The sequence below is a fragment of the Lepidochelys olivacea genome (assembly GCF_965140295.1).
Source record: "Lepidochelys olivacea isolate rLepOli2 genome assembly, chromosome: 3".
Taxonomy (NCBI): domain Eukaryota; kingdom Metazoa; phylum Chordata; order Testudines; family Cheloniidae; genus Lepidochelys; species Lepidochelys olivacea.
The window spans coordinates 65,199,845-65,225,884 of record NC_140413.1 but is presented as its reverse complement, the minus strand read 5'-3'; the positions used below and the strand labels follow the sequence as shown (position 1 = coordinate 65,225,884).

The 26,040-nt window shown below is 41.5% G+C and overlaps 1 protein-coding gene across 2 annotated transcripts in view; it reads left to right on the top strand.

Annotated features, from left to right (window-relative positions):
* The window catches only part of ME1 (malic enzyme 1), a 336,698-nt gene that overhangs the window by 269,985 nt on the left and 40,673 nt on the right, over positions 1-26,040 (top strand). For both annotated transcript variants that reach the window (XM_084622076.1, XM_084622077.1), the window contains 3 exons: positions 2,384-2,493; positions 10,431-10,528; positions 20,154-20,267. In XM_084622076.1, the coding sequence (XP_084478202.1) occupies positions 2,384-2,493; positions 10,431-10,528; positions 20,154-20,267 (322 nt within the window). The remainder of the gene's footprint in view (positions 1-2,383; positions 2,494-10,430; positions 10,529-20,153; positions 20,268-26,040) is intronic.

Genomic DNA, 26,040 nt, shown 5'->3' with positions numbered 1-26,040 from the left:
TTTAGAGTAACAGCCGTGTTAGTCTGTATTCGCAAAAAGAAAAGGAGTACTTATGGCACCTTAGAGACTAACCAATTTATTTGAGCATAAGCTTTTGTGATCTACAGCTCACTTCATCACTTCACTCTTATGCTCAAATAAATTGAAGTGATGAAGTGAGCTGTAGATCACGAAAGCTTATGCTCAAATAAATTGGTTAGTCTCTAAGGTGCCACAAGTACTCCTTTTCTTTTTGCGAATACAGACTAACACGGCTGTTACTCTGAAACAATGTTTATTTCCTGCAACCTCTAACAAGCATTCCTAGCAACTTAAACAACCAGCACATCCTGTCTGGCCTTGTAGCTGTCTCTCCATTAACTTGGATCAGCAAACCTTACACTATGAGGCATTTTCTGCGGCTGCAACATTGTTTTAAGAGCAAACGAGCTTACTCAAACCAGCCAGGCCTGAATTCTATTAAGGGGGGGTTGAGAAGAAGCCCTTAGGCCTTCAGCAGGGAGACCTCCTCGACCCTTATGGCCTTCCATCCCCTCAACTTAACTAGTGGCCATGCCCTGGGGTCTCCAACAATACCATTCAATAATCATATCTTTGATTAGGGCTTTATAGTGTGTATGATTGCAAATTAGATTAAACTGATTTTAAAGACAGATTTTTTAACATATCTTTCCCCTCTTGTTATTACAGGTAGAGTTAAGGTTGTTTAAGTGTCTTAGCTGTGCATTTCCATACCATTGAAAATGGGGATGGGGGGGAAGTTAGTGTTAGCCTTAAGTCTGAAATTCCTATGCTTGTAGCTCTTGGTGTTTTCCTATACCTACGGTGTTTTTGTTTACACTTAAGTTACTAATTGTATTCTCAGCCTTAATTCCATCTTAATTTGTGTGTGGGGCAGGTTGTTTTGTTTTGATTGTTTTGTCTCAATTTCCTTGGTTTTAAAAAAGTATTAAAAATATCACACATGATCTCTAAACAAGAAATGCAAAGAGAATGCTACCATGCAGTATTTCTGATGATTTGAAGATACATTGTATCAATATTAAAATTGCTTTAAAAAAAAACTTTGAAGGACAAATTCATCAGTGTACCAGACAAGCACAAAACAGCTAACATAAACTGGTGAATCTGGCCCTTAATATGCAATTGATCTATTGGATTAGAGGGAAATGTATAGAGATTGATGCTATGCGAAAAGACGGATTAGCATTTTTAAAAGGCTCCCACTGTGCTCCCTGGCAGTGCTGCTTTGGTGCATAATGGAGTCAAGGCATCAATCTATTAAGAGTCTTGCAAACACTACTGCTCAAGCTGGCATGCAAGCACAGAACCATTAGAGAACAGTGAGAGTTGAGCCAAGTAATCTACCATCTTGATACCTGTCCAGTCTCCCTTATATTGATTCACTACTATAGAATTGGCATCGTAATTGGCTGAGTTACCTCTGATGTTACACTGGCCCTATTTTAGAATTACCTGAGCTGTTGAACTGCCCTATATAATCACATCAAATGGATACAGCAATCATTAATAATTTAGTTTAATTACGTCCTAATTTCTCCAAATGTAACCTATGCAGAAGATTTTAATTAATTTTAACTATATGGTATGCTTGAAGAGTCTGTGTCATTCCATTCTTAAGATCAATCACGAGAAAGAAAAGACTGACACTGATGTTAACTTCCTGAAATGATGCATTTTTAATTAATTTTAACATGAACTAATTAACTATTTACTTGTTAATTTACTGTAAATTCATTGTATACTCAAACAGTAGATAGTGCAACTTTGGATAAGAGATGCTGCTTTTTTATTCATACCAAAGAGGTTACATCCCTGCTTTAAGTACAAAATTAAACTCAACTTTAACTACTGAGTCATGGCCAATGCCTCTGTAGTTATTTTTTGTTTCTAATCGTTTTGTTCCCTGTGTCTGAATTCCCTCAATATCTGCTCATTTCTCTTTGACACAGGGTAATCAAAACTGAGCACAGTATTCTGGGGGCATCCTGTTGATTTGCATAATGGTATTAAAATAAATTCAGTGTTTTCCATCCCATTCCCTCTGAGTCCTATTTTTTCCTTTACTTGACTACTGGTACACATTCCATAAAGGTTCCTGTTGAGATGTCTGCAACCTAGGCCTTTTTTCCTGAACAGTTAATTAATTTAGAACCCGGCAAGGTGTGTGAATAGTCCAAAATCTTCCTTCCAAGTAACGTGTATGAGTACAATAACACAAAATATAGGACAGAAGCTCATGACTTTCTGTATAGTTTTTATTATACTCTGATCCAAAATCTGACTCCAAGGGCTTCCAATTTTATATGTGCAACATTGCATTGTTTCCTATTTTAAATTTGCATTTCCTTTGTATTTCTAGGTATGGCATGAATTGCCTTATTCAGTTTGAGGATTTTGCTAATGCCAATGCATTCCGCCTCCTGAATAAGTATCGTAACAAGTACTGCACTTTCAATGACGACATTCAAGGTAAAATATTCTCATCCTACTCTATTTGGGTGCTTAGAAGATAGGAAGTGCTTGAAGTGCAATGGGCTGCAAACCCAGGAAATTAAATTTCTAAAAAGTTCATTGGGTCGCTGTGGAGTGCAGTTTTACCATTGGCTGGGGCAAAATCCCCTCTGATTGGCTTCTTTTCCCATGAGCCTGGCTCCTGGAGAACTGCAGTTGATCATGGCTGCTGCAGGAAGCAGTCAGAACTCTGTGCTCTCCCCTCAGCCGCTGACACCATTCTGACTGGAAGGTAGGGAGGCGGAAAGAACCTAGCAGCTCAAGGTGGCTCTGCTCCGTCGTCCCTGCTCTCCTTCTATGAGCAGTGGGACAACTCTCCCCTCTCTCTGCAACACACAGCCTGGGAAGGGGGAGGTGGACCCCAAATTGCAGCTACTCCCCTAGGCCTGGGAGAGATGAAGAACCCCAAGAGCTGCTGGGGGCAGAGCTGATGTGGGGAACAGATTGGGGCAGAATTGAGGGGGGACTGGTGGGGACAAGATCAGTTTGGGGATTGAGGGACAGAATTAATTGCTGAGCAGATGTAAGGGCACGTGTAGTGGTGATGGTGATAGACCCCCACAGGCACCTTTTTCAGACCAAGCACTGTGGGGGATAGGTACACCAGGCGTCCAGTGACCTATTTTTATTCCTCTCCTTTTCCCTATTAATTTACATCCTACACTCCATCTAATTCTAGACATTCATTTAATTAACTTTTTAAGAGTTAAGGCTGTGTGATATAACTTCCCTTGCAATTTAACTTCAATTCTTCTTCATGCTAGTGTCTAGAGATCCCTTACTGTGGGCATTTCAGCCTGCTTGCAGCTTAGGGGCAAATACAGATCTCAGTCACATGCAGCACGGGAATGCCCCACCTCCTGAAGGTTCCCTCCATTTTTTTTTTCTCCCTCTGCAACAGCTGACAACTCAGCCAGGCCTTCCTTCTGCACCACTATCTGCTCATCTCCCAACCAGCCCTTTTTGGAGTGAGACCTGCTGGTTGGTACCACCAGGCTCTCTCAGTTTGGGATCAAAAGGGCTAACTATAGTTTTGATAAAATGAGGTCGCTGGACAGTGACCAGAAGAGAGACCCTATGGAGCTGTGAAAGAATTTCAGGAACAGCTTTGTCACATTCCCAGTGTCAGTAACTCATAGAAAGTCCACAACCAGAATGGGATCATCCATCATCTACTTCGGAATGGACCACTGCAACCCACTCCCCATCCTATTTCTAGACTTACAGAATTGAGGGATAAACAGAGCTGTCTGAAACATCTAAATAAATTCCTAATGGAGGTTTGTCTGCAAAGCATTCCCATTTTACCATCCTCAGAGAATTCTTATGTTTTGCAGATGGATGGCAGCTTTTTTCTTTTCCCAGCTCTGATTATTTGATTTTACATATGCTCCTAGGGTCCCTCTCCAGGATCATGGTAACAATAACATTCCCTTCAAGAAAGAAGGAAATTCATTTATCTCTTCCAGGCCAATTTTTTTGATCAGAGATTTGTACAGAGAGTATTCATCCTTCTGTCAGGCACAAGAGCTCATCTCAGAAGAATGCTAACAGAAGATCAAGATGGTCATAATGAAAAACAACTGGGGTCACAAACAAAAATACAATTCTTATTGGAGCCTACTAGGAATTCTGATCTTATACACAGACATGCTGCTATGATCTAGTACCTATGATACCTATCCAGGAATTCCAAGTATCTCTTCTGCTTCTTACCCAATCTCCTCTATTGGCCAAGATCTAGCTCCAATTGTATATTCTCCACTCCCAAAACTGGTGAATGCAGAGAATCAGGGTTTTTTTTAAGGTATCTACCCCATTCATTTTAGGAAATGGGTACCAGAGAGAACACAGTATCTACCACAATGATTCATTGAGGTCTCAGAGTATTGCTGCTCCTTCCATGGATAATAGACCAGTTCTGGTCATGACAGTCAAGGTCTGATAGTTTCTTTATAACTGTCAAGAACACAATCTGCTGTACACCAGAGAAAAATTCTACTGTCCTCGGTGGAGCAAAGTTTCTTATCTCTATTTGCGCTGCCCACCAATAGCGAGATGAACACCAAGACTTATGAGAAGGAGGTCTGATTATCAGAGTGGTTGCTGCATGTAGAAATATTTTACTTACCATTGTCAGTTTGGTGGGCTGGCGATTGACCTCCTTAAATCTGTACACAGTAAATAAAGTGCCCCTCGGCCTCTGTAGGTGTCAGGATCTGGGATGGGAAGTGGTGAATGACCTCTTGTAAAGCTGGCAAAGTCCTTACTATATGTTTTCCCACCTTTTCCATTGCTAAAACCCCTCTCCTAATAGGCAGGCTTCTCTACATCTGTACTTGGGGTTGATAAATAGATATTTTTAATTGGACTAAGCCTATAAAAGGTCATGTAGCCATCCCATCCACTCAGCATGAACTAGGCATATGCAGCTGAAGGATGGAGGAACAAAGGGTGTCTTTCTTTAAAATTCTTCTTTCCTTTGGATTGGAGTCAGGGGCTACCTTCCCCACTCCAGAATGAAGTTGGGGGAGTGGACCAGTTCTTGAAGATGTTGGCAGGGAAGGAGGAGATAAAAGCCACCAAGTTGCCCCTAGAATATTTATAAATGTGTTTAGCCAGAGTCTCTAGTGGGGGGTCTTATTGAGAGGGCCTCTGAAGGAGCCAGGGGTGGATTTCTCATGTGAGGCTCCCTTCTAAGCCACCCTTAGGCACTGGACTTCCCTCACTTCCCTCCTTCGTCCCTTCCACTAAGGGACTGAACTCTTTTCCCCATCCCCAAGATCATGGTCTTCCTTTTTTCCTCACTGGGGGCTGAGAGAGGAGAGGGGGCTCTTTTCTGCCTCTTTTGCCTTCTCTACCCTGTAGTGGGAAAGAATGGGGAGTTAGATGTTCCTAACACTCATTGTAATAAACTGTGCTTGCTGTACTTTTACCTCATCCAAAACTCCCAAATCCAGATTAGCCCAGATTTATTGACTTTGAGGGCATACTGCAGAGCTCATTTGTTTCACCTGGCCTTTGAGAAGAAGTAGAGAGAATGAGGTACAGACTACATACAGGGATGCTAGTATTTATGTGTTTCTGCTTGGCAGAAGTGTGAGCTGCTTGTAATGCATTATATTTTTGTAATTGTAAATAGTTGGGAGATCACTCAGAGCCATGGGCACCTTTTAATTTCTTCTAAGTCAAAATGAAATAAAATCCATAAATATAAACCTATCATCCTCCACTTTGTTTGTTTCTCTCTTATTGTATTTGGTTGTAACCTAGATTGTAAACGCTTTGGGGCAGGGACTGTCTTTTTAGTAAGCTTTTCTACAGTGCCTAAAACAATGAGGTCTCAATCTGTGATTGCGAACCTTAGGCTATGCCCTAAAACACATAAGAAGAAGAATAAGAAGTAATAATATGCCAACATGCTTCTGGCTCAGGGCTGTGCCAATAGCAGTAACAGGAACTGCAACAGAAACTTGGGAAGAATACAAACAACTCAGTAAGGTAGGGTTTGCTTCCAAATTTCATACCCATAATGTTCGAGTGGGTTAGAATTTAGTTGTAATAGGGGATTTGTCATCTCTGCTAGAAAAAATTGTTTCAGCATGTTAACTTTCACAGCTGCTTACTACCCCCCTGAAAAATGCCATGGTCTGTTGTCAAAACTTTCAGAGTTTATTTTTCCATAGTCTTTGTGATGGTATAGAATAGCGGTAGAGTTCTTCTCATATTCTGGAATATTCACAAGATCATCTTATGTTTTGGCACTTGCCTGGTGCAGATTGTGTTTTGATTGTCTTTCCAGAAACTGCAGCTGATCTGCATGGTGAAATGTAAGGTCAAACCATTCGTCACAGTAGTTCCGGTTAAACAAATCTACTGCTCACACTGCCATTTTTCCCCCCTTTTCATGAAGAACAAATAAGGCAAACTGCTGAAGAGGAGTGATGACAGTTACTGCCAACAACAAAGAATGATAGTGAGCTGGCTACTCTAATAGAACTAGATCTTTATCATTTTACAGAAAATGGCTGAAGAAAACAAAAGTGGAGTTCTTTTACAATAGTTTGTTTAAAACTGTTGCCCTTTTATAAAATTAATGAATTAATAATAAATGTTAATCCTCAGATCTTAGTACATTACTACAGTGACACCTACTTGCGCCACTTTAATTAGAAATCGATAATCATACTGTACAATACATGCAAAAATGCCCAGAGCAAAAACCTAAAATATTACTATAATAGTATAGTTATGAAAACTCTTAACTTTTTCATTTAAAATAGAGGATTATAGGGAAACCCAGAATTCACTAGAGGTTACCAGCTGTAATTGGTACACCAGCAATGCATAATTATAGTTTGAAACGCAATAGATTTGCCTGCCTAGTGACTTAGCGGCAGAGTGTCAGGCACTCTGATAAGTAGAATCCCAGCATTCTGGTATGTTCACATCATACACACAGAGAAACTAGAAAAAAAATATACTCTGAATACTCTCGTTATGTTGCTAGAAGGTTGCAATGTAACACTACTTTATTTCTTAGAATTCAGAACAAGACCCCCAAAACAGGCTGCTCCCTAAAGCAGCAAGGCACAACTCGCCTTACCTTGCTTACAACTGTTCTTTTTCCAGACTGACACTTCTCTTGTGTTCCCAACCTCAAAACTCGAGTTTTCGCTGATCACATGTGAAAAGTCGCCCAAAAATTACCAAATGACAGCGTACTTCAAAAAGCACAAATTTTTGACATTTCAAAAGAAATCACTGAGATTGGCAACACTGTGCAGCAGCTTCTGTTCACTCACATGTGGGCCTTCTTGGTTTATACAGTTCCCCTGCATCCCCCTTGGCTGCTTCCCCACCCCATTTGATACATCCTATGGTCAACAAGAAGCCCCACTTTGCCATGGCCTGCTCTGTTCCAAATAGCACATATGCCACGTGGCTTTTGCTAGCCAGGGGAGGTGGATTTGGTCCAGTTGCCTGTGGCTCAGTGGCTGCTCTCTATCAGATAAGTGCAAAGAGACATGGACTGGGGAGCAGTGGGGATCTAAGACCTTGTCTACTCTTGCCTATGCTTAAGATGGCATGTAGGGTACGTGTAGCTACATACCGCATTGAAAGGCAGGCTGTGTCCACACCAACTGCAGTGTGTAGCTGCACGCAGCAGGGAAAGTCTCCTACAGGAACCTTTTTCCTATTGACAGAATCTTTCACTGTGGTGGGGAAAGGCTCTGGCAGCAGGGAGGCAGCAAGACACTACACTGCTACAAATAGCAGTGTAGATGTGGGAGGCAATGCTTGGACATGCAGTGAGCCATGTAGGGTATATACCCAAGGGTTCACTCATGTAGGGCACCCTCATCTGTACTCAATCACTAGAATCTGACATTGCCCCTATAAACTCTATCAGCCAGACCATTCCTTCCTCAGAGGTTTTGTATAATTAATCATAGAACCTCTTTAGAACAAACCTCCATTCCCAGCCAAAACCTCAATGAGAGTTTGTCTTAGCTAGCTGGCTCACATGATAGCTTGTACTTTACATGTCTCCACATGCAAGACTGCGTCTCCACTCTTTTCAGGGGTGGTTAAGATCCGTTTATCAGTCAGTCAGACACAGCATAGACTTACTGGTAAAAGTTCCTCCAGGAGCACTGATATCTCTGTCTTGGTAGACAGACCCCATTTAATCTGTCAAGGTATTTTATTTCACCAACCATCCCCCCTCAAAGATGCTTGTAATAGATGCATCCACACAGCTAGGGTTCTCATTTAGGCAGTCTCCAATTCAGAGCCTATGATCTCACTAACACATACATTTATTAGGGCTTAGATGTTTGTCTAGCCTGCAAGGGTTTCTTACCCCTCCTTCAGCGTATAATTGCCAGGCTCTAATAGACAATACAATGGTGATACAGTATATAAACAAAGGAGGTGGGGCAAGGTCTTCCGCTCTGTCAGGAAGAGAATTTTTTTTGTGGGAATCAACCTGGTACCTCTTCGTTTACCAGGGACTCTCAAAAAGTTGGCGGATCGTCTCAGTGGGAAGGGCTCGGTCACTCCTGAGAGGGAATTGAAAGACTCAATTCTGGATCAAATATTAATGAGCTGGGGGGTTCCCTCAATAGACTTATTTGCTACCACTGTAAACAAAAAGTGCCCCCACTTTTCTCCCAAAAAGGTGTGAGTCCAGGTTCACTGACGGATGCTTTTCTGATTTGGTGGGGAAAGGTTCTGCTGTCTCTCCTCCCCTCCCCACACTGTAATTAATTCCCCGGAAAATACATCAGGATAAGTCTGATATAATAATGCTTGGACAAATCTGCTTTCGTTTTCTGACCTGTCAATAGATCTACTCTTTCCACTTCCAATTCTGCCATACATTTTTCAAAATCCTGGTCTGGTGCTCAATATCTGACAGCATGGAAGCTACCTGGTTGAATTCTGTTGATAGCAGTTGTTCCAAGGCAGTTCAAAAGGTTTTAATTCAGAGCAGAAAGGCTAACGTATAAAAACAATTCCATTTAGTTTTACTTGTGGACTTTTGAAAGACATTCAACTTTGAGAGTCTTCTGATTCTTTTATCTTGGACTACCAGTTGTTGCGAAAGCACTCAGGATTTTCAATTACATCTATCAGTCACAATCTACACATGTTGGGAGTCATTCTGTTTTTTTCCCTTCCTACTGTATCAAGATTTTTTAAAGGGCTGACTCATATATTTCCACCAGTAAAGGAAATGTTTCCTACATGGGAGATGAATGTGGCGTTTCTAGCATTAATGGACTCTACCTTTGAACCTATGTCATTGTGTTTTTGTTGTTCCATCTTTCCATGAAAACTGCATTTTTCAGCTATCACTTCAGCTTGCAGGATGAGTGAAATATAGGCCTTGACAGCAGGCCCCTCGATTTGTAGGGCACCTACTTGGGGTTCTGTTCATACCTTTACTAATTACTACTCCATTGCGGCAGCTTCTAGATCAGATGCCCAATTTAGCAGGGCTGTCCTACAGATGTTCTTTAAATAGGAGTCCTATCACACCCCTCTTTGATAGATAACTGCTAGTCAGCCCTCTACAGTGGGATCCATGTAGACAACTGTTGTAAGAAGAAAGAGGTGTTACCTACCTTACAGTAACTGGAGTGCTTCAAGATGCCTTTGTCCACAGGGATCCTGTGACTCCCCCTCCTTCCCCACTGACACAGTCCTGTACTGGGATATTCTGTGTTGCTGAAGGAACTGAGTGGTGGTTGGAGCTGCTCTGCCCTTTCTTTCCTCAGAAGGGGTGCAAGAGCATGCATTATGTGCATGTGCAGCCCCAGGGGATGCTGCAACTAAGACTCTGGGCTCACTTGCATGGGGCACACACAGCTACAGTGGGATCCATGTACATAAAGACACCTTGAAGACCTCCAGTTACTGTAAGAGATAAATAACCTCTCATTTCATGTTGCACACTAATTGAAGCAAAGGTCTCTATACAACTCTTGCCTTAGTTAGTGTGCATCCTGCCAATGGGAGTTGGCATTTCCCATTACTGACCATGTCTGATCTTGCTCAGTTCCTGAGATCTGGTCAAATGAATTCTGAGCACTAGGTGGTGTGGTTGGCAAGATAGAGTACATGCTAACATAGCTGAGATTAGAATCAAGATCATAATCTTTATTTTACTTTATTCTAAAGTTATTAGTCTCGTTTATCTCTGATTTAATAAAAACAAAGTATAAAGCAAAACAAACAAATGACTCCCCATCTAAATTGTAATTGCTAACTCTCAAGTATTTGCATCTTTTAGCTATATGAGTACTTCGAAATCATTGATAATTTTTACTTAAGACTTTGCAATTACTATTTCAAGAGTAGTCAAAATTATTCATTTTGTATTTTAGGAACAGCGTCTGTGGCTGTTGCGGGTCTTCTAGCAGCTCTGCGTATCACTGAGAACAAGCTGTCCGATCACAATATCCTGTTCCAGGGAGCTGGAGAGGTATCTTTATTATACAGCAAGGAAGCTTCTCATGTGAAAACCTTGCTTTTATTTCAGAACAAGTTGCATGTATCTGATCCATAATAAGATACTTATTAGGTTAAATAACAATCACCTGCAAAAAAATTTTCTTACTTCAAATATACATTTTGTCGAAACTCCTTTAATTTTCCCAAAGCATCCTATGAAAATACCCATCTTGATCAGATGAACTATAGTCCGCTATTAAAACGTCAAGTTCTTCTTTGAATGATAGCCCCTATGTGTATTTCACATGTGGGTACCCATGAGCACCATGCACCTGAGTCTGGAATTTTTTTACAATCAGTATCCATTGGCCCAGACATGCTCAGTAGCTCTCGTTGTGCGCTGAACTGAGGGCATAAAGGTTGTTGCATACCAATGCCTCTTCAGTTCATTCTTACTGCCGCATGGTCCGAGTCAGAATCTTTGGTGTCCTGAGATTCATTTCTCCTGTGCCATTGCGGTAAATATATTGTATTTTTGTATATAATTGTTTTAGTAGTTAGTTATTTCCCCCCTTTTCTCCTCCCCCTGAGAAAATCCCCCCCCCAAGAATGCTGGGATGATGTCCAGGGTTCTGGGGTTCAAAAACTTTTCTTGCCCTTGATCCTTTTCTGTGCCCAATGAACGTCAACACTGCTTCTGTTGCCTGGGGGAGGCTCACATTTCAGCCAAGTGCAGCATCTGCCACTCCTTTCCCCCCAGAAGTTGTGAGGGTCAGGAACTGAAGCTAAGGAAACATCTGAAGGAGAAGGCAATGAGACCCCAATTAGGTCCAGGCTGGGGACTGACCCTGTACATCAATCTAAGCAAGTGGGCAGTGCATCTTCGAGCACAAGCTCAGAAATAGAGGCTGAGAGTTCTAAGAAACGCTTCCAATGGAAGTAAGGGGCACTGTGTTAGGCTGTCTACCTCACATGAGGCCTGAACGGTTCTATTAGGCCAATTAACTCATACCTGGAGGAAAGGCAAGGAGTGCTAAAGCGAAATTGCTGATGAAATCCAGCTGGGGAAGGAGCTGGGTGGTGTTTATAAAGAGGAATTTTGCAATAGATGGGGACTGCAATGAGGTGAGCCTGCAGTCACGCTCCCTGATACAAGGTGCAGAACAGAAGACCGAGAAAGAGCAGGGTAGGGAGCAGTCCAGGGAAGGAACAGTACTGTCTGAGAGGGATAGACCTGAACTGTTGGTCTGAGGGTCTCTGGATCATAATCCGGAATAGAGGGAGAGCACATATTCCCCTACCAGTTGCTGCAGAAGTGGTGCAGGCAGCTCAGTGGATATGGAGAGGGCCTGAGTCTTTGAGGAAGGGGATTCTGATAATACTCAGGAAGGGGAAAATGATGGTGACTTGGCCAGAGGGCTAAGCCACAAAAGAGGCTCTGCAGCTCCTGACCAGAACAATGGGTTGAGTGACCCCCTCATGGGGTGCGGACAGTGGTGAGCCAATTCCCCGGATGAACCATGAAGAGGTGCCACCGAGCAGTAAATAGCCAAGCCAGACTCCGTTACCAGCACTCTCATAGACATAGGGACAAACCATGGTGGTCTAAGATTGCCCTGAAGAGAAAGGAAGCCTCTTTGATCCCATCAAAGTCAGGAGAATCTGCATGCATGGGCGCTAAAGACTTAAGCCCGAGTAAATCATCTTGGCAGGAGAAAGTGGAATGCAAGGATATGGATCTGCTGGTCTAGCATCGATTTCAATGGTAAAGGCTCAAGATAAACAGCTTCTGGTGTTGCCATCCAAATCTAGAGCTGTTGGTGCACCTATAGCAACACATCTCCAGATGGATCCAACTTCCCCATGACCAGGGATACTCTGGTTCCAACTGCTCCACCAGGGTGAACTGAGACCTTTATCTCGCCAGAGGACATATTTCCTGTCCCTTACCCACATTGACTCCTCTTATCAGGACCATCTCTATTCGGGCACATTGTTACACCAGAGGAAGAGACTATTCCAAGGATTCAGAGTCATTTTCCTGTCTCATCCACCAGTGTCCATACACAGCTATCAGTACCATCAGTTATACTCGTAGTCCAGGATCTGGCCTCTTCTTCCAGTGAGTCGGAAGCTCCACAGGAGGGCCTGCAACTCCGGATAAAGGTGGCCCTGGACAGAAGCTCTAAAAGATCAGGATTCTGGCCTGCAGCCAGACATGATTAGACAAGAGACAAGTGGTACTTTATGCCATGGCATCCTCCCCCGCCAGTTGATCCATCCTACTGGAGGCTGTGGAAGCCCTACTCTGGACACCCGGGATTGGTACATAAGCCTTATTTATCATTGACCATCTATCCCCAACCATAGCTGTCGAGCATTTTGAGGAAGGTGGTGAGCTGGTTCTGACAGTTCCGGGAGCGATTTCATCATTTTTCACCAGATGAGGCGGTTACTCCATCTTCTCTGTCTCTGCCAGATCACCAGTATCAGGAGCTCTTGCATAAAATGGCACCAGTGCTGGAGATTGAGCATGAGGAAGTCCAGGTGCCTCAGCACAGATTTCTGGACATTTTTCAGCCTTCCGGTCCAGGTTGAGTGGCCCTCCCCATCAATGAGGCCATCACGGACCCAGCAAAAGACAGTTCAGCACATTCCTGCTTCTTGTGCTCCTATCCCTAAGAGGGCCAAGAAGTGTTACTTTGTTCCAGCTAGAGAGGGAGAGTTTTTATTTTTACCCCCATGGCCTAACTCCTTGGTGCTGCAGGTGGCAACAGAGAGATCCAAGCAGCAACACCTCAAGGCTACTCCTTCTGATAAGGGACACAAGCAGCTCGACTTCCTGGGGAGAAAAGTCTTTTTTCACCTCCCTCCAACTCAAGATCTCAAATTATCAGGCCCTCTTTGCCAAATAGGATTTTACCAGTTATGCTAAGTTTCTAAATTTTAAGGACAAGCTCCATGAGAAGGATAAAGCCCACTTCCAGGCCTTAACTGACAAAGGCAAATTGGTGGCCAAGACTTCCCCCCAGGCAGTGCTGGACATGACAGATACTGTGTCTGGGGGGATGTTATGGCCATTGTTATGAAGAGAGACATGATTAATTCTCAAGTTTCCCTAGAGAGGTGCAGAGTGCCATCCAAGATCTGCCCTTTGATGCAATCAATCTCTCCACTCCCTCAAGGACTTGAGGACAGCTCTTTGCTCACTTGGCATTTATACCTGTCCCCAACAGAAGACATCACACACGGGGTAGAGGGTGAGGCTGCCTTGTCAGCCCTTTTATCAACGTCTTCAGGAGCCATCAAGTAAAAGACAGAAGATTTATAAGCCCAGGAACCCAGCCTCTGCAACATCCACCACCACATCTTACTCTAACCTTCAGTCAAAGGTTCTTTTGGCAGGACTGTCAAGACCTGCGTCCCTTTATTGAATCCTCTTCATTCTCTGCCTCAGCTTTTTTGGAAGCTGCCTTATCTAATTTGCTGACAACTGGAGGGCCTTAACTACCGATAAATGGGTACTAGAAGTTATTCATGGTGGCTATCTGATCAAGTTTCAAACAAATCCTACCCAGAAACACCCTTCCCACTTCCCTTTCAGGGATGGCTCTCACAAGGAGATTCTCCAACGGGAATTGGACTCACTTCTTCCCTAGGGAGCCATAGAAAGGGTTCCACCTCAACATCGAAGGAAAGGGATTCTACTCCTCTTACTTCCTGATCCCCAAGAAAAATATGAGGTGGAGGCTGATGCTACGAATGCTGAACGTTTTCATCTGAAAACTAAAATTCTACATGTTCTTTTTGGCATTAGTAATTCCTCTTCAGAGGAGGGTCTGAAAGACACATACTTTCAAATAGACATTAATCCATCCCACATCTTCTTCAATCAAGATTGTTACTAATGCAGAGTCCTCCCCTTTGGACTGGCCACAGCACCAGGGTCTTTACCCTGTTTTTTCAGTAGTGGCAGCTTTGGTGAGAAGAGAAGGATTTACTGTGTTCCCATACCTTGACAATTGGATTCTAATGGGCAGCTCCTACGAAGAAATCCAGCAGGCAGTCCAATTTCTAGTCAGTCTGCTGCCTTGCCTAAGTGTCTACCTCAACCACAAAAAATTCATTTACCTCCATGAGGTCCATAAACTACTTAGGTTGATGTTGGACTCAACCAAGCAAGAGCTTATCTAATCTCTTGAGGTTTCAGGCCATGAGTGCTCTCTCACACCAAGTCACCATCAGACTCTGCACTTCAATCAGAACTTTCCTTTCCCTCCTTGATGGGCCTCATGCACACAGATGATGCCATTCACCAGGTTTTATCTTCATTGTCTACAAGACTGGCTCCCTCCATGAACTCACCAGAGTGGGGCAACATCAACAACAAGGTGACAGTTCCGTCCAGGGTTTTGGACTCTCTCATAAGGTGGACAAAGGTGGAGAAAGTTTGGTGGGGATCCCTTTCCTTACACTGACTCCCAAGGCAACCATCATTACTGATGCCTCCCTCTTAGGTATGAGAGCTCATAAGGGTGATCATATGGTACAGGACATCTGGACCCCCTCATGTCATAAATATAAAGGGAAGGGTAACAACCTTCCTGTATACAGTATTATAAAATCCCTCCTGGCCAGAGGCACAATATCCTTTTACTGTAAAGGGTTAAGGAGCTCAGGTAACCTGGCTGGTACCTGACCAAAAGGACCAATAAGGGGACAATATACTTTCAAATCTAGGGTGGGGGGAGAAAGGCTTTTGTCTGTCTGTCCTGTGTGCTTGCCGGAGAGAGATCAAGAAAGCAAGCAATCCAACTCCATTAGAATTAGTAAGTACTAGCAAGGAAATGCATTTGTTTACTTTTGTTTTGGCTTGTGATTTTCTCTGTGCTGAGAGGAAGGTGTATTCCTGGTTTTCTTTTTGTAACTTTAAAGTTTTTGCCCAGAGGGAAATCCTCTGTGTTTTAAATCTGATTGCCCTGTGAGGTTAGCTTCCCTTCTAACTTTACAGAGATGCTTCTTTTACCTTTTTTCTTTCTAATAAAGTTCTGTTTCTTTTAAGAGCCTGACTGATTTCTCTATTGTCCTAAGACCCAGGGGTTTGGGTCTGTGATCACTTTGTAACCAATTGGTTAGGATATTATTCTCAAGCCTCCCCAGGAAAGGGAGTGTAAGGACTTGGGGGGATATTTTGGGGGAATAGGAACTCCAAGTGGTCCTTTCCCTGATTCTTTGTTAAATCACTTAATGGTGGCAGCGTACCCTCCAAGGGCAAAGAGTTTGCCTTGGGGAAGTTTTACCCTAAGCTAGTAGAAATAAGCTTAGGGGGTCTTTCATGTGGGTCCCCACATCTGTACCCTAGAGTTCAGAATGCACATAAATATACTAGAACTCAGGACAGTCCATCGAGCCAGCAATGCCTTCTTCCTTCTCATCCAATCCAAGCACATCCAAATAATATCATCCAACATGGTTAGCAGCAATCAGATGACTAACATAATGAACAGCTTTGTAAATGGTGTAGGATCTGAGGATAAAATAGGGAACAAATAAGTTAAGAATTATTTTGACAAGTTAGATGTCTTCAAGTTGACAGAGCCTGAAGAAATACATCCTAGAATACTCAAGGAACTGGCTGAAGAGATTTCTGACACACTAGTGGTTATCTTTGAGTACTTGTGGAGGATGGGAGAGATCTAAGAGGAATGGAAAAGGGCAAACATACTACCTATTTATAAAAAGGGAAATAAGGACAATCCAGGGAATTATAGACCAGTCAATACCTGGAAATACAATGGCGCAAATAAGCAAGCAAGCAAACACCTAAACAATAATAAGGTGATAAGTAACAGTCAACGTGTATTTGTCAAGAACAAATTGTGTCAAACCAACCTAATATCCTCATTTGACAAGGTAATAAGCCTTGTGGATCAGGGGGAAGCAGTAGATGTGATATCTCTCTACTTTAACAACAAGGAGTCCGGTGGCACCTTAAAGACTAACAGATTTATTTGGGCATGTTAGTCTTTAAGGTGCCACCGGACTCCTTGTTGTGTTTGTGGATACAGACTAACACGGCTTCTCCCTGATACTCTCTACTTTAGTAAGGCTTTTGATACTGTCTTACCTGACCTTCTCATAAACAAACTAGGGAAATATAGCCTAGAAGAATCTACATAAGGAGGGTGCACAATGGGTTGGAAAACTATATTCAGAGAGTAGTTATCAATGGTTCACAGTGAAGCGGGATGGCATATCAAGTGGGGTCTTGCAGTGATCTGTCCTGGGTCCAGTTCTATTCAATATCTTTATAAATGATTTAGATAATGACATATAGAAAACCCTTCTAAAGTTTGAGGATGATACTGAGCTGAGAGGGGCTGCAAGTGATGTGGAGGATAGGATTAGAATTCAGAATGATATTGACAAAATGGTCTGAAATAAACAGGATGAAACTTAATAAGGACAAATGCAAAGTACACCACTTAGGAAGGAACAATCAGTTGCACATATACAAAATGGGAAATTACTGGCTGGGAAGGAGTACTGTGGAAAAGGATCTGGGGATTATAGTGGATCACAAACTAAAGATGAGTCAACAGGGTCCTAGTGTTGCAAAAAAAGGAAACATTCTGCAATGTATTTGTAGGAGTGTTAGGAGTGAGTAGCTCCTATGAAGAAATCCAGCCCGCAACCCAATTTCTGGTCAGTCTGTGCCTTGCCTATGTGTCTACCTCAACCACATTCTTTCACTCTACTCAGCACTAAGACCTTAACTGGAGTACTGTGTCCAGTTCTGGGCACCACGCTTCGCTAAAGATGGGGACAAATTGGAGAAAATCCAGAGGAACTGTAACTAAAATGATTAAAGATCTAGAAAACATGACCTACAAGGAAAGATTGAAAAAATTGGGTTTGTTTGGTTTGTAGAGGAGAAGACTGAGGGAACACATGATAACAGTCTTTAAGTATGTAAAAAGTTGTTATAAAGAGGAAGGTGATAATGTGGAATAGTTCTCCTTATACATGGAGGACAGGATAAGAAGTAATGGGCTTAAATTGAAGCAAGGGAGATTTAGGTTAGACATCAGGAAAAACTTCCTAACTGTCAGGGTAGTTAAGCACTGGAACAAATTATCCAGGGATGTTGTGGAATTTCTGTCTTTGAAAGTTTTTGAGAACAGGTTAGACAAACACCTGTGAGGAATGGTCTAGATAATACTTAGTCCTGTCTCAGTGCAGGGGACTGAAGTGGATGACCTACTGAGATCCCTTCCAGTCCTACATTTCTGTGATTATTCTGCCACTCAGCATCTACCAGATCAGATCAAGCCCACAGAGAGCATCAATATCTGCATCAGTGATCTGAATGTATTGGAGACTTTAGAGATGCTTTCAACCTTGGTGCACACAGATCATTCCGCAGCTTTTGCTCCATATTGAGCAAATGGAAGAATCTCTGGTTAAATATTTTTCTGTTTAACACTGTTGTGCTTGGTGCTGTATAAAGTCAATGGAAGACACAATCTCTGTCCCTATGAGTTTATTCAGAATAAAACTCTATATTTCTAAAGCAAAACCCAAAACAATAAGCTGCTGTTGGGCAGGAAAGGGGGGCGCCGTTTGATTCTCAATGAAATTGCATAGTGAAGAACAAGAAGCAAACTGATTAGTGTTTGTACTGGGTTGATATTCAAAATTATTCAGTATTCTGTTGTTTTTTTGTGATATCATTCAAAAGAAATAAAACTAGAATCCAGTAATAATACACGCATCTAGACAAAGAACTGAAAAATGGAACTTTTTTCTGGGAGAACAACCAACTGTCTACAATTACAGAATACTCGAGTAGTAGATAAGAGAAGCTATGCCTTCTTGATGGGCTCTTTTAAGAATGATTTGAGATTGAGATTGTATATTACTTAATAAAATATAGTGTGTGTTGTGTAGGGTTCTTGAAATTTAAAACAAAAATAAAGGTTTTTTATAGGAAAATAAAAATCGTATTACATTCTCAAAGATTATTATCTGGAATAAGTATTAAAACTCATCTTAAAAGATCAGTGTTAGTATTTATTTCCAGTAGTGCCAACAATGTGCAAAGAGGTGTGGTCATATCAGTCAAAATTTAACCAGTGTGCTTTGGATTCTATAAAATACTATTTAAATTGTTATTCTTTAAAAGGAATCTTGAGTATCATTTGGTGGGTTGGTTTGTTTGTTTATATTAGCTTTGGGTTTATTTTATTTATTTATTTATTTATTTATTTGTATTTATTTTTGCTGTTTAAACTGTGTTGTGAAAACCAGATAATCATGTAAGATTAGTGAATTCTCCTTCAATAAATAATGTGTTTGTGGCTAAATGCTACCTAAGCAGAACTGAAACATCTAATCCAGTGGTTCTCAAACTTTTGTATTGGTGACCCCTTTCACACAGCAACCCTCTGTGAGTACGACCCCCCCTAATAAATTAAGAACTTTTTTTTATATTTAGCACTATTATAAATGCTGGAAGTGAAGTGGGGTTTGGTGTGGTGGCTGACAGCCCACGACCCACCCATGTAATAACCTCATGACCCCTTAAGGGTCATGACCCCCCAGTTTGAGAACCCCTGATCTAGTCTGAGCTAATGAAGTCTAATGAAGTCTGAATATCTCAAACCCTACTTGAGTTACAGTCTGTGCTCTGAATTATTAAAACTATAAGTGGCTAAAAGAAATAGACTTACTTATTGCTAAAATTTTCAGAACAGATTATTTTTAGAAAAACATTGCAAACTTGACAGTTTTCACTTTGACTCAGAAAAAACCCCTATGTTTTGTTTGAGTAGCAACTGTGTTAGTCTGTATTCACAAAAAGAAAAAGAGTACTTGTGGCACCTTAGAGACTAACAAATTTATTTGAGCATAAGCTTGAATGCATCCAGTGAAGTGACCTGTAGCTCACGAAAGCTTATGCTCAAATAAATTTGTTAGTCTCTAAGGTGCCACAAGTACTCCTTTTCTATATTTTGTAAAATTCGTAGATTTTTGTGAAAAAGCAAAAAAAACCAAAAACATGTTTTGCTCATCTTGCTCCTTTTAATAGGCAGATGAATGTAAGAAAATAAACTTCTAGCGTACAAATTGTACCACATAAGTAATCATCTGCTTCTCCCTGGCTTTCTCCATTGTCTAGATAATACATGTGTAGGGTTGCAGTGCTCAGAGACCATATTCACTTCAGTACCACCCCTGCACTCCACTCTATATAAATATATTGGGCTGGTTTTAAATGCAATAAAATTATTTTTATTCAAACCAAACTTTATTGGTGGTAGTAGAGTAGTCACATAGGGTTCTGATCTCTATCATATTTTATTGTCTAATGTAAAATAGCAGATTCCATTAATTATGTGAGGAGAAGAGGAAGCATAAACATGGTAAAACTGAGCCATGAATCTGACTGTCTTTGTTTTTTATATATCTATCACCACCATATCTAGCATTGTAAAAGATCCATTTTCTGGTGTTTTTAATTTATGAAGATCTAATTGTACAGCTTTAATTGTTACTGAAATTAACAGTTTTAAAAAATAGTATCATATGTTGTTGCATTCTCTTTCTTTTCCAGTTTCATATATGAATTTTCTTTTCCCCTCTCTCCTTTTAAGGCTGCCCTTGGAATAGCAAATCTGATTATTATGGCTATGCAAAAAGAAGGGACACCAGAACGTGAGGCCATCAAAAAGATATGGATGGTAGACTCAAAAGGATTAATAGTTAAGGTAATACAACATTTTTCATGGCTATAAGTGCAATGTTAAAATTATTCTCATCATTCTGCATCAGCCTGATGCAGAAACAGCTTTATGGATATGATGAAGCTATTTACTATCTTTTCTAATACCTACATGCTTAACATGTCTAGATATAGATCTGTCGCATTCTGATCCGTTCGGAGGTGCAATCCAGACCAGTAAGGGATGTGTTACTGTCTGCCCTGTAAACCCTGGCTGTTTCACAGCGCTTTTCTGCTGTAGCTCCCAACCTGGCCCGCTCACACGCAGCCTACCAGCATGCAGGTCACACCCTAAGTGTTTGTGTGTTAGACATCCCAGGTTCAGCAGCTCAGACACTAGCAGCCTTTCTACAGCTCTGCAGCTTTATGCTGGCTTCCACCAGCCTCGGTTACTACTAGGAGCATGATCCCCAACACACTCCCAGTCCTGAATTTTCCCAAAACTGTGCCTTCTGCAATCTGCAGCCCACTCCTGGACAGTTCAGAGAAATAATATGGTTAATTTGTTCCACTAAAGACACAAATACAGATCACAGCTTATTAACTTAATTGGGGTGAATATACCCTTCCCTTTAAACACTGTGTTGAGTTGGTTAATAGTAAAATAAAACAAACATGTTAGCATCACTTAACCTATGCCCTATTGTTAAGTAAAAAAAATAAAGGGTTACAAGGAAATAAAAATGAAAACATGCATCTAAAAGTCTAAAACATAATTTAGCTAGTTACAGGCCTTGTTCTAGATGTGTTACCAGTCTCTCTTTCCCAGCCATGGCTGACTTTCTCTCAGTCAGGACCTTCGACAACTTGTAAAATCTTCAGAGAGACAACAGTGCTGAGTTTCATTAAACTGCACTATGGCAGCACCGTTCACAGCATTGTAGTAAAAATAGTAGAATCATAAGAATTAGAGATGGAAAAGATGTCACCGAGGCCAACGCTCTACCAATAAGCCGAGAGGAGGGGTGAATGAGTACAGGAAAATTCTAATATCTAATATCTGACCTTACCTGTCTACCTACCTCTGATGCAGTTTTTTGTCCCATTCCCAGAAAAAATGTCGTGAAGCAGTAGAGTAATACTTCCTACTTCCTTTGCGTTTCATCCGAGAATTTCAAAGTGTACAAATATTAGTAGATGAAGCCTTATCTGTTTTAAGTGGATTACAAAAAATAGAGATTGCCTAATAAGGGTAGTATCTTGTATAGTTTTCTTTTATTATCTTCATTTTAGAGATTGGGAAACTGATGTATAGAAAGGTTATGTTCTTCAAATGATGATCCTATCCCTATGTCAATTCCACACATGGCTATGCATATGCACCATGCATCTTAGTCTAGAGAGTTTTAGTAAGCAGTGTACATGGGTCCGCATATGCACAATTGTTCTCCTCAAGCTCCAAACCAGAATATAAAGGGCAGTGCAGACCAATGCCTCTCCAGTTCTTTTATACTACCAAGTGGCCTGAGTTGTTGTACTCTGTGTCTGCTTCAGTCTTTCTCTACTTTGATACCTGTAAATATGAATTATAATTTTTAGTAGTTTAGTGTTTTTAGTGTTTTCATAGTTAGCTTAGTTCTCCCTATCTCAGTGGTCATAGAGGTGGAGGAAGTCACATACCTGGATCTTTGAACCCTTTGTCGTTTGCACTGGGGTTCATAAGGGCACTCCTGATAAAATACCTGAGGGTGGGTGGGCCTGAGGGTTTGCTTATGATATTTCTTCTTCAGAGCTGGGGTGTAAATGCAGGGAGTGAGGGGTTGTCCTAGAGTCTTTAAGAGAGTGTAGATATTAATTGGTCTTTTCATTAAAGAAGTTAGACTCATCAAAGGGAAGGTCCTCAATGTTATTCTGGACCTCCCTGGGGAACCCTGAACATTGGATCCACAATTCATACCTCATGACTGCAGCTGCGTCAATGTGCATTCACTGGCACATGGAGTGATGTCTTAGCCACCAGCCTGCCTTCATCAATGAGAGCTTAGAACTGGGCCCTGTCTTTCTGAGGAAATTTCTCTTTAAAGTCTAGAAATTTTGAATAATTCAGGAAATTGTATTTTGCTAAAGGCATCTGGTAGTTAGCAACTTTGAATTGGAGACTAGCTTAAAAACTCCTTTAAATTTCATCCTGGCAGCAGAATTAGCTTTGACCCTCAATCATGATTACAGGGCAAACTGCACTTTGGACCCCTTTAGTCCCTCTTAAATGCACCTCTTAGGTTTCTAGGTCTCTTGGCATCGACCCCCCTATTCTCTTACCATATTAATGTGATAGCGCCAACTGTGTTTGGCACCTTTGTGAGTCTTTCATTCTGGGGACCAGTGAGATGACTGAAGTGACTCAAAAACAGCATCTTCAAAACAAAGTATTATGTGGTAATTCTCCCCAGATGTTCAAAGCTCATAGAGCAAAGGACAAAACAAAGGCCTGTGCACCTCGGGTCTTACTGTATCTTAATCTTTTCTTGTCAGCTTTTTTAAGTTCCCCTAAAATCAGCTAACTCCCATGTCGGAGAGAATCAGACTGTCCTGTTAATATCATGTTCTGTCTCTGTGCATCTCTGTACCAGCCTGTCAGCTCTTACTGACGCTTCCTGGGCAGTCTCTGGCCACCTGTTCAGCACCCTCCCTTTTCTATGACCGGGGTCCTATAATGTTTGATCTCCTCCTTTTGATCCTAGACTTAACTTTTCTTGTGTAGACACAGCCTTTGTTGGCATAACTATACAGGTATAGCTATTCTGGCAAACCCTCCAGCTATGTTTACACCAGTGGTGGGCAACCTGGGTGGCGGGCAATACGTGGCCCATCAGGGTAATCCGCTGGTGGGCCGCAAGACAGTGTTTACATTGACTGTCCGCAGGCATGGCCTCCTGCAGCTCCCAGTTGCCGCAGTTTGCCGTTCCCAACCAATGGGAGCTGCGGGAAGTGGCACAGGCTGGCATCTACACTAGAGCATCTACACTGACAGTGCATCTACACTAGAGCTTATACCTGCATAGCTGTGTGGTTTAAAAAAAACCCCACAACCCTACCAACATAGCAGTGCTGGTATAACTTTTAAGTATAGGGCTTTAGCCTTAGGAAGAGGAAACAGTTCTCACCCTGCCTGGAGCCAGTAGGGAGTATTCCCAAATAAAAAGCTTTTCCATTGTTTCCTCCAGGACTCTTCTCTGTGTCACTGTTTGGCTGCTTGGTTTCTTTAATAACCCCTTTCGATCTAGATTCATAGATTCTAAGGCCAGAAGGGACCACTAGTCTGACCTTCTGTATAGCACAGGCCATAGAACTTTCCCAAAACAATTCTTGTATCATAACTTTTAGAAAAACACCCCATCTTAACTTAAAAATTGTCAGTAATGGAGAATTCGCCATGATCCTTGGTAAATTGTTCAATGATTAGTTACCCTCACTGTTAAAAAAGTATGCCTTATTTCCAGTCTGCAACTTCGCTTGAACTTCCAGCCATTGGATCATGTTATATCTTTCTCTGAGAGACTGAAGAGCCCATTATTAAATATTTGTTCCCCATGTAGGTACTTATAGACTATAATCAAGTCACTCCTTAATCTTCTCTTTCTTACAGTGAATAGATTGAGCTCTTTTAGTCTGTTGTGATAAGCCATGTTTTCTAATCCTTTAATTGTTCTCCTGGCTCTTCTCTGAACCCTCTCCAATTTATCAACATCCTTCTTCAGTTGTAGACACCAGACCTGGAAACGGTATTCCAGCAGCAGTTGCACTAGAGACAAATACAGAAGTAAAATAATCTCTCTACTCCTACTCAAGATTCCCTTGTTTACACATCCCAAGATCATATTAGCTCTTTTGGCCACAGCGTCACACTGGAAGCTCATGTTCAGCTGATTATATACCACCACCACCCCCAAACCTTTTTCAGAGTCACTGCTTCCCAGGATAAAATCCCCCAACATGTAAGTATGGCCAAAGTCTTTGCTTCCAGTTGTATACATTTACATTTAGCTATATTAAAATGCATACTGTTTGCTTACGCCCAAGCAATGTAGATCGCTCTAAATCAGTGACCTGTTCTCTTCATTATTTACCATGCCCCTAATTTTTGTCATCTGCAAACTTTATCAGTGATGATTTTATGTTTTCTTCCAGATTATTGATAAAGATGTTAAATAGCATAGGGCGAAGAACCAATCTGCCTTACAGAAATATATTATGTCAACACTATTGCCTTTATCATCCAAACGTAATCCAAATGTAATCTTATTAAAAAAAAAAAGATATCAAGATATGTAACCTCTTAGCAAGTAACCCATCAAAAACACACACACAGCATTCACCATATTCATAAAAAATACTGATATTTCCTAGTTTGTCTCACTTTCCTTCTTAATAATCATTACACATATCTGTTTATCATGTATTTATTTTTGTGGTGCTTTATGTATATCGTGTATAAGCATCTTATATAAATTAAGGCTCACGCCACTAGATTCTCTGGTCTAGATAAGCTGGGCTTGGCACAGGACCAGAGAGGACATGGAGGCAAGTGGTTTTATATTAGCTTTGTGGCTTCTTGATTCTGGGACCAGATGAGTGCCAGTTCTGTCCCTAGTGTAAGCTAGAGCATTCTGAGGGCTACTCTAATTTATTCCTAGCTGCATGTGGCCACAAGGAGCCATTCTAGCAATGATTATTAAGAAGAATCTGCAGCTTGGAAATGCTCTGACCATGGTCCCTTTTCCCTGGTTTCATAAAGCTACTATGCTATTCAGGGATACTACAAAGTGGGAACTCCCATGTGGCCAGATCCACCATAACAGGCCCAAATATCAGGCCCCAATTTGGGAGCATTTGTATGAGTTACCTCCTATTTTTAACATCACTCTCAATATGTCAGTTTTACAGTCTGGAGTCCTGTTTTTACAGCTGTTGTCTATGGGGTCTCTAAGGGGTCTCTTCATAAGACAATTTTGTTTTGTTTATCTGAGCTTCTGCTTGGTTCTGTAATCTGGCGACATGGGGTAAATTTCCATTTCTGTGCCGATGATGTACATTTATTTTAAGCTTGATACCAAAAACTCTTACAATATATACAATACAACTCTCTTCACAATGTGTATGATAATCAAGGTGGGCCATTTCCTGCACAAATCCAGGTTCTCTCATCCCCTCACTCCCCTCCAAAAACCACACACACAAACTAAATCTCCTGCTAGTAATAGCTTATCCAAAGTGACCACTCTCCCTACAATGTGCGTGATAATCAATGCCCCTCTGCCATTTACATTGGTCAAACTGGACAGTCTCTACGTAAAAGAATAAATGGACACAAATCAGATGTCAAGAATTATAACATTCATAAACCAGTCGGAGAACACTTCAATCACTCTGGTCACGCAATCACTGACATGAAGGTCACTATCTTACAACAAAAAAACTTCAAATCCAGACTCCAGCGAGAAACTGCTGAATTGGAATTCATTTGCAAATTGGATACTATTAATTTAGGCTTAAATAGAGACTGGGAGTGGCTAAGTCATTATGCAAGGTAGCCTATTTCCCCTTGCTTTTTCCTACCCCCCACCCCCAGACGTTCTGGTTAAACTTGGATTTAAACTTGGAGAGTGGTCAGTTTGGATGAGCTATTGCCAGCAGGAGAGTGAGTTTGTGTGTGTGTGTGTGTGTGTGTGTTCCCGGGGGTGGGAGGGGGGGTTAGAAAGCCTGGATCTGTGCTGGAAATGACCCACCTTGATTACCATGCACATTGTAGGGAGAGTGGT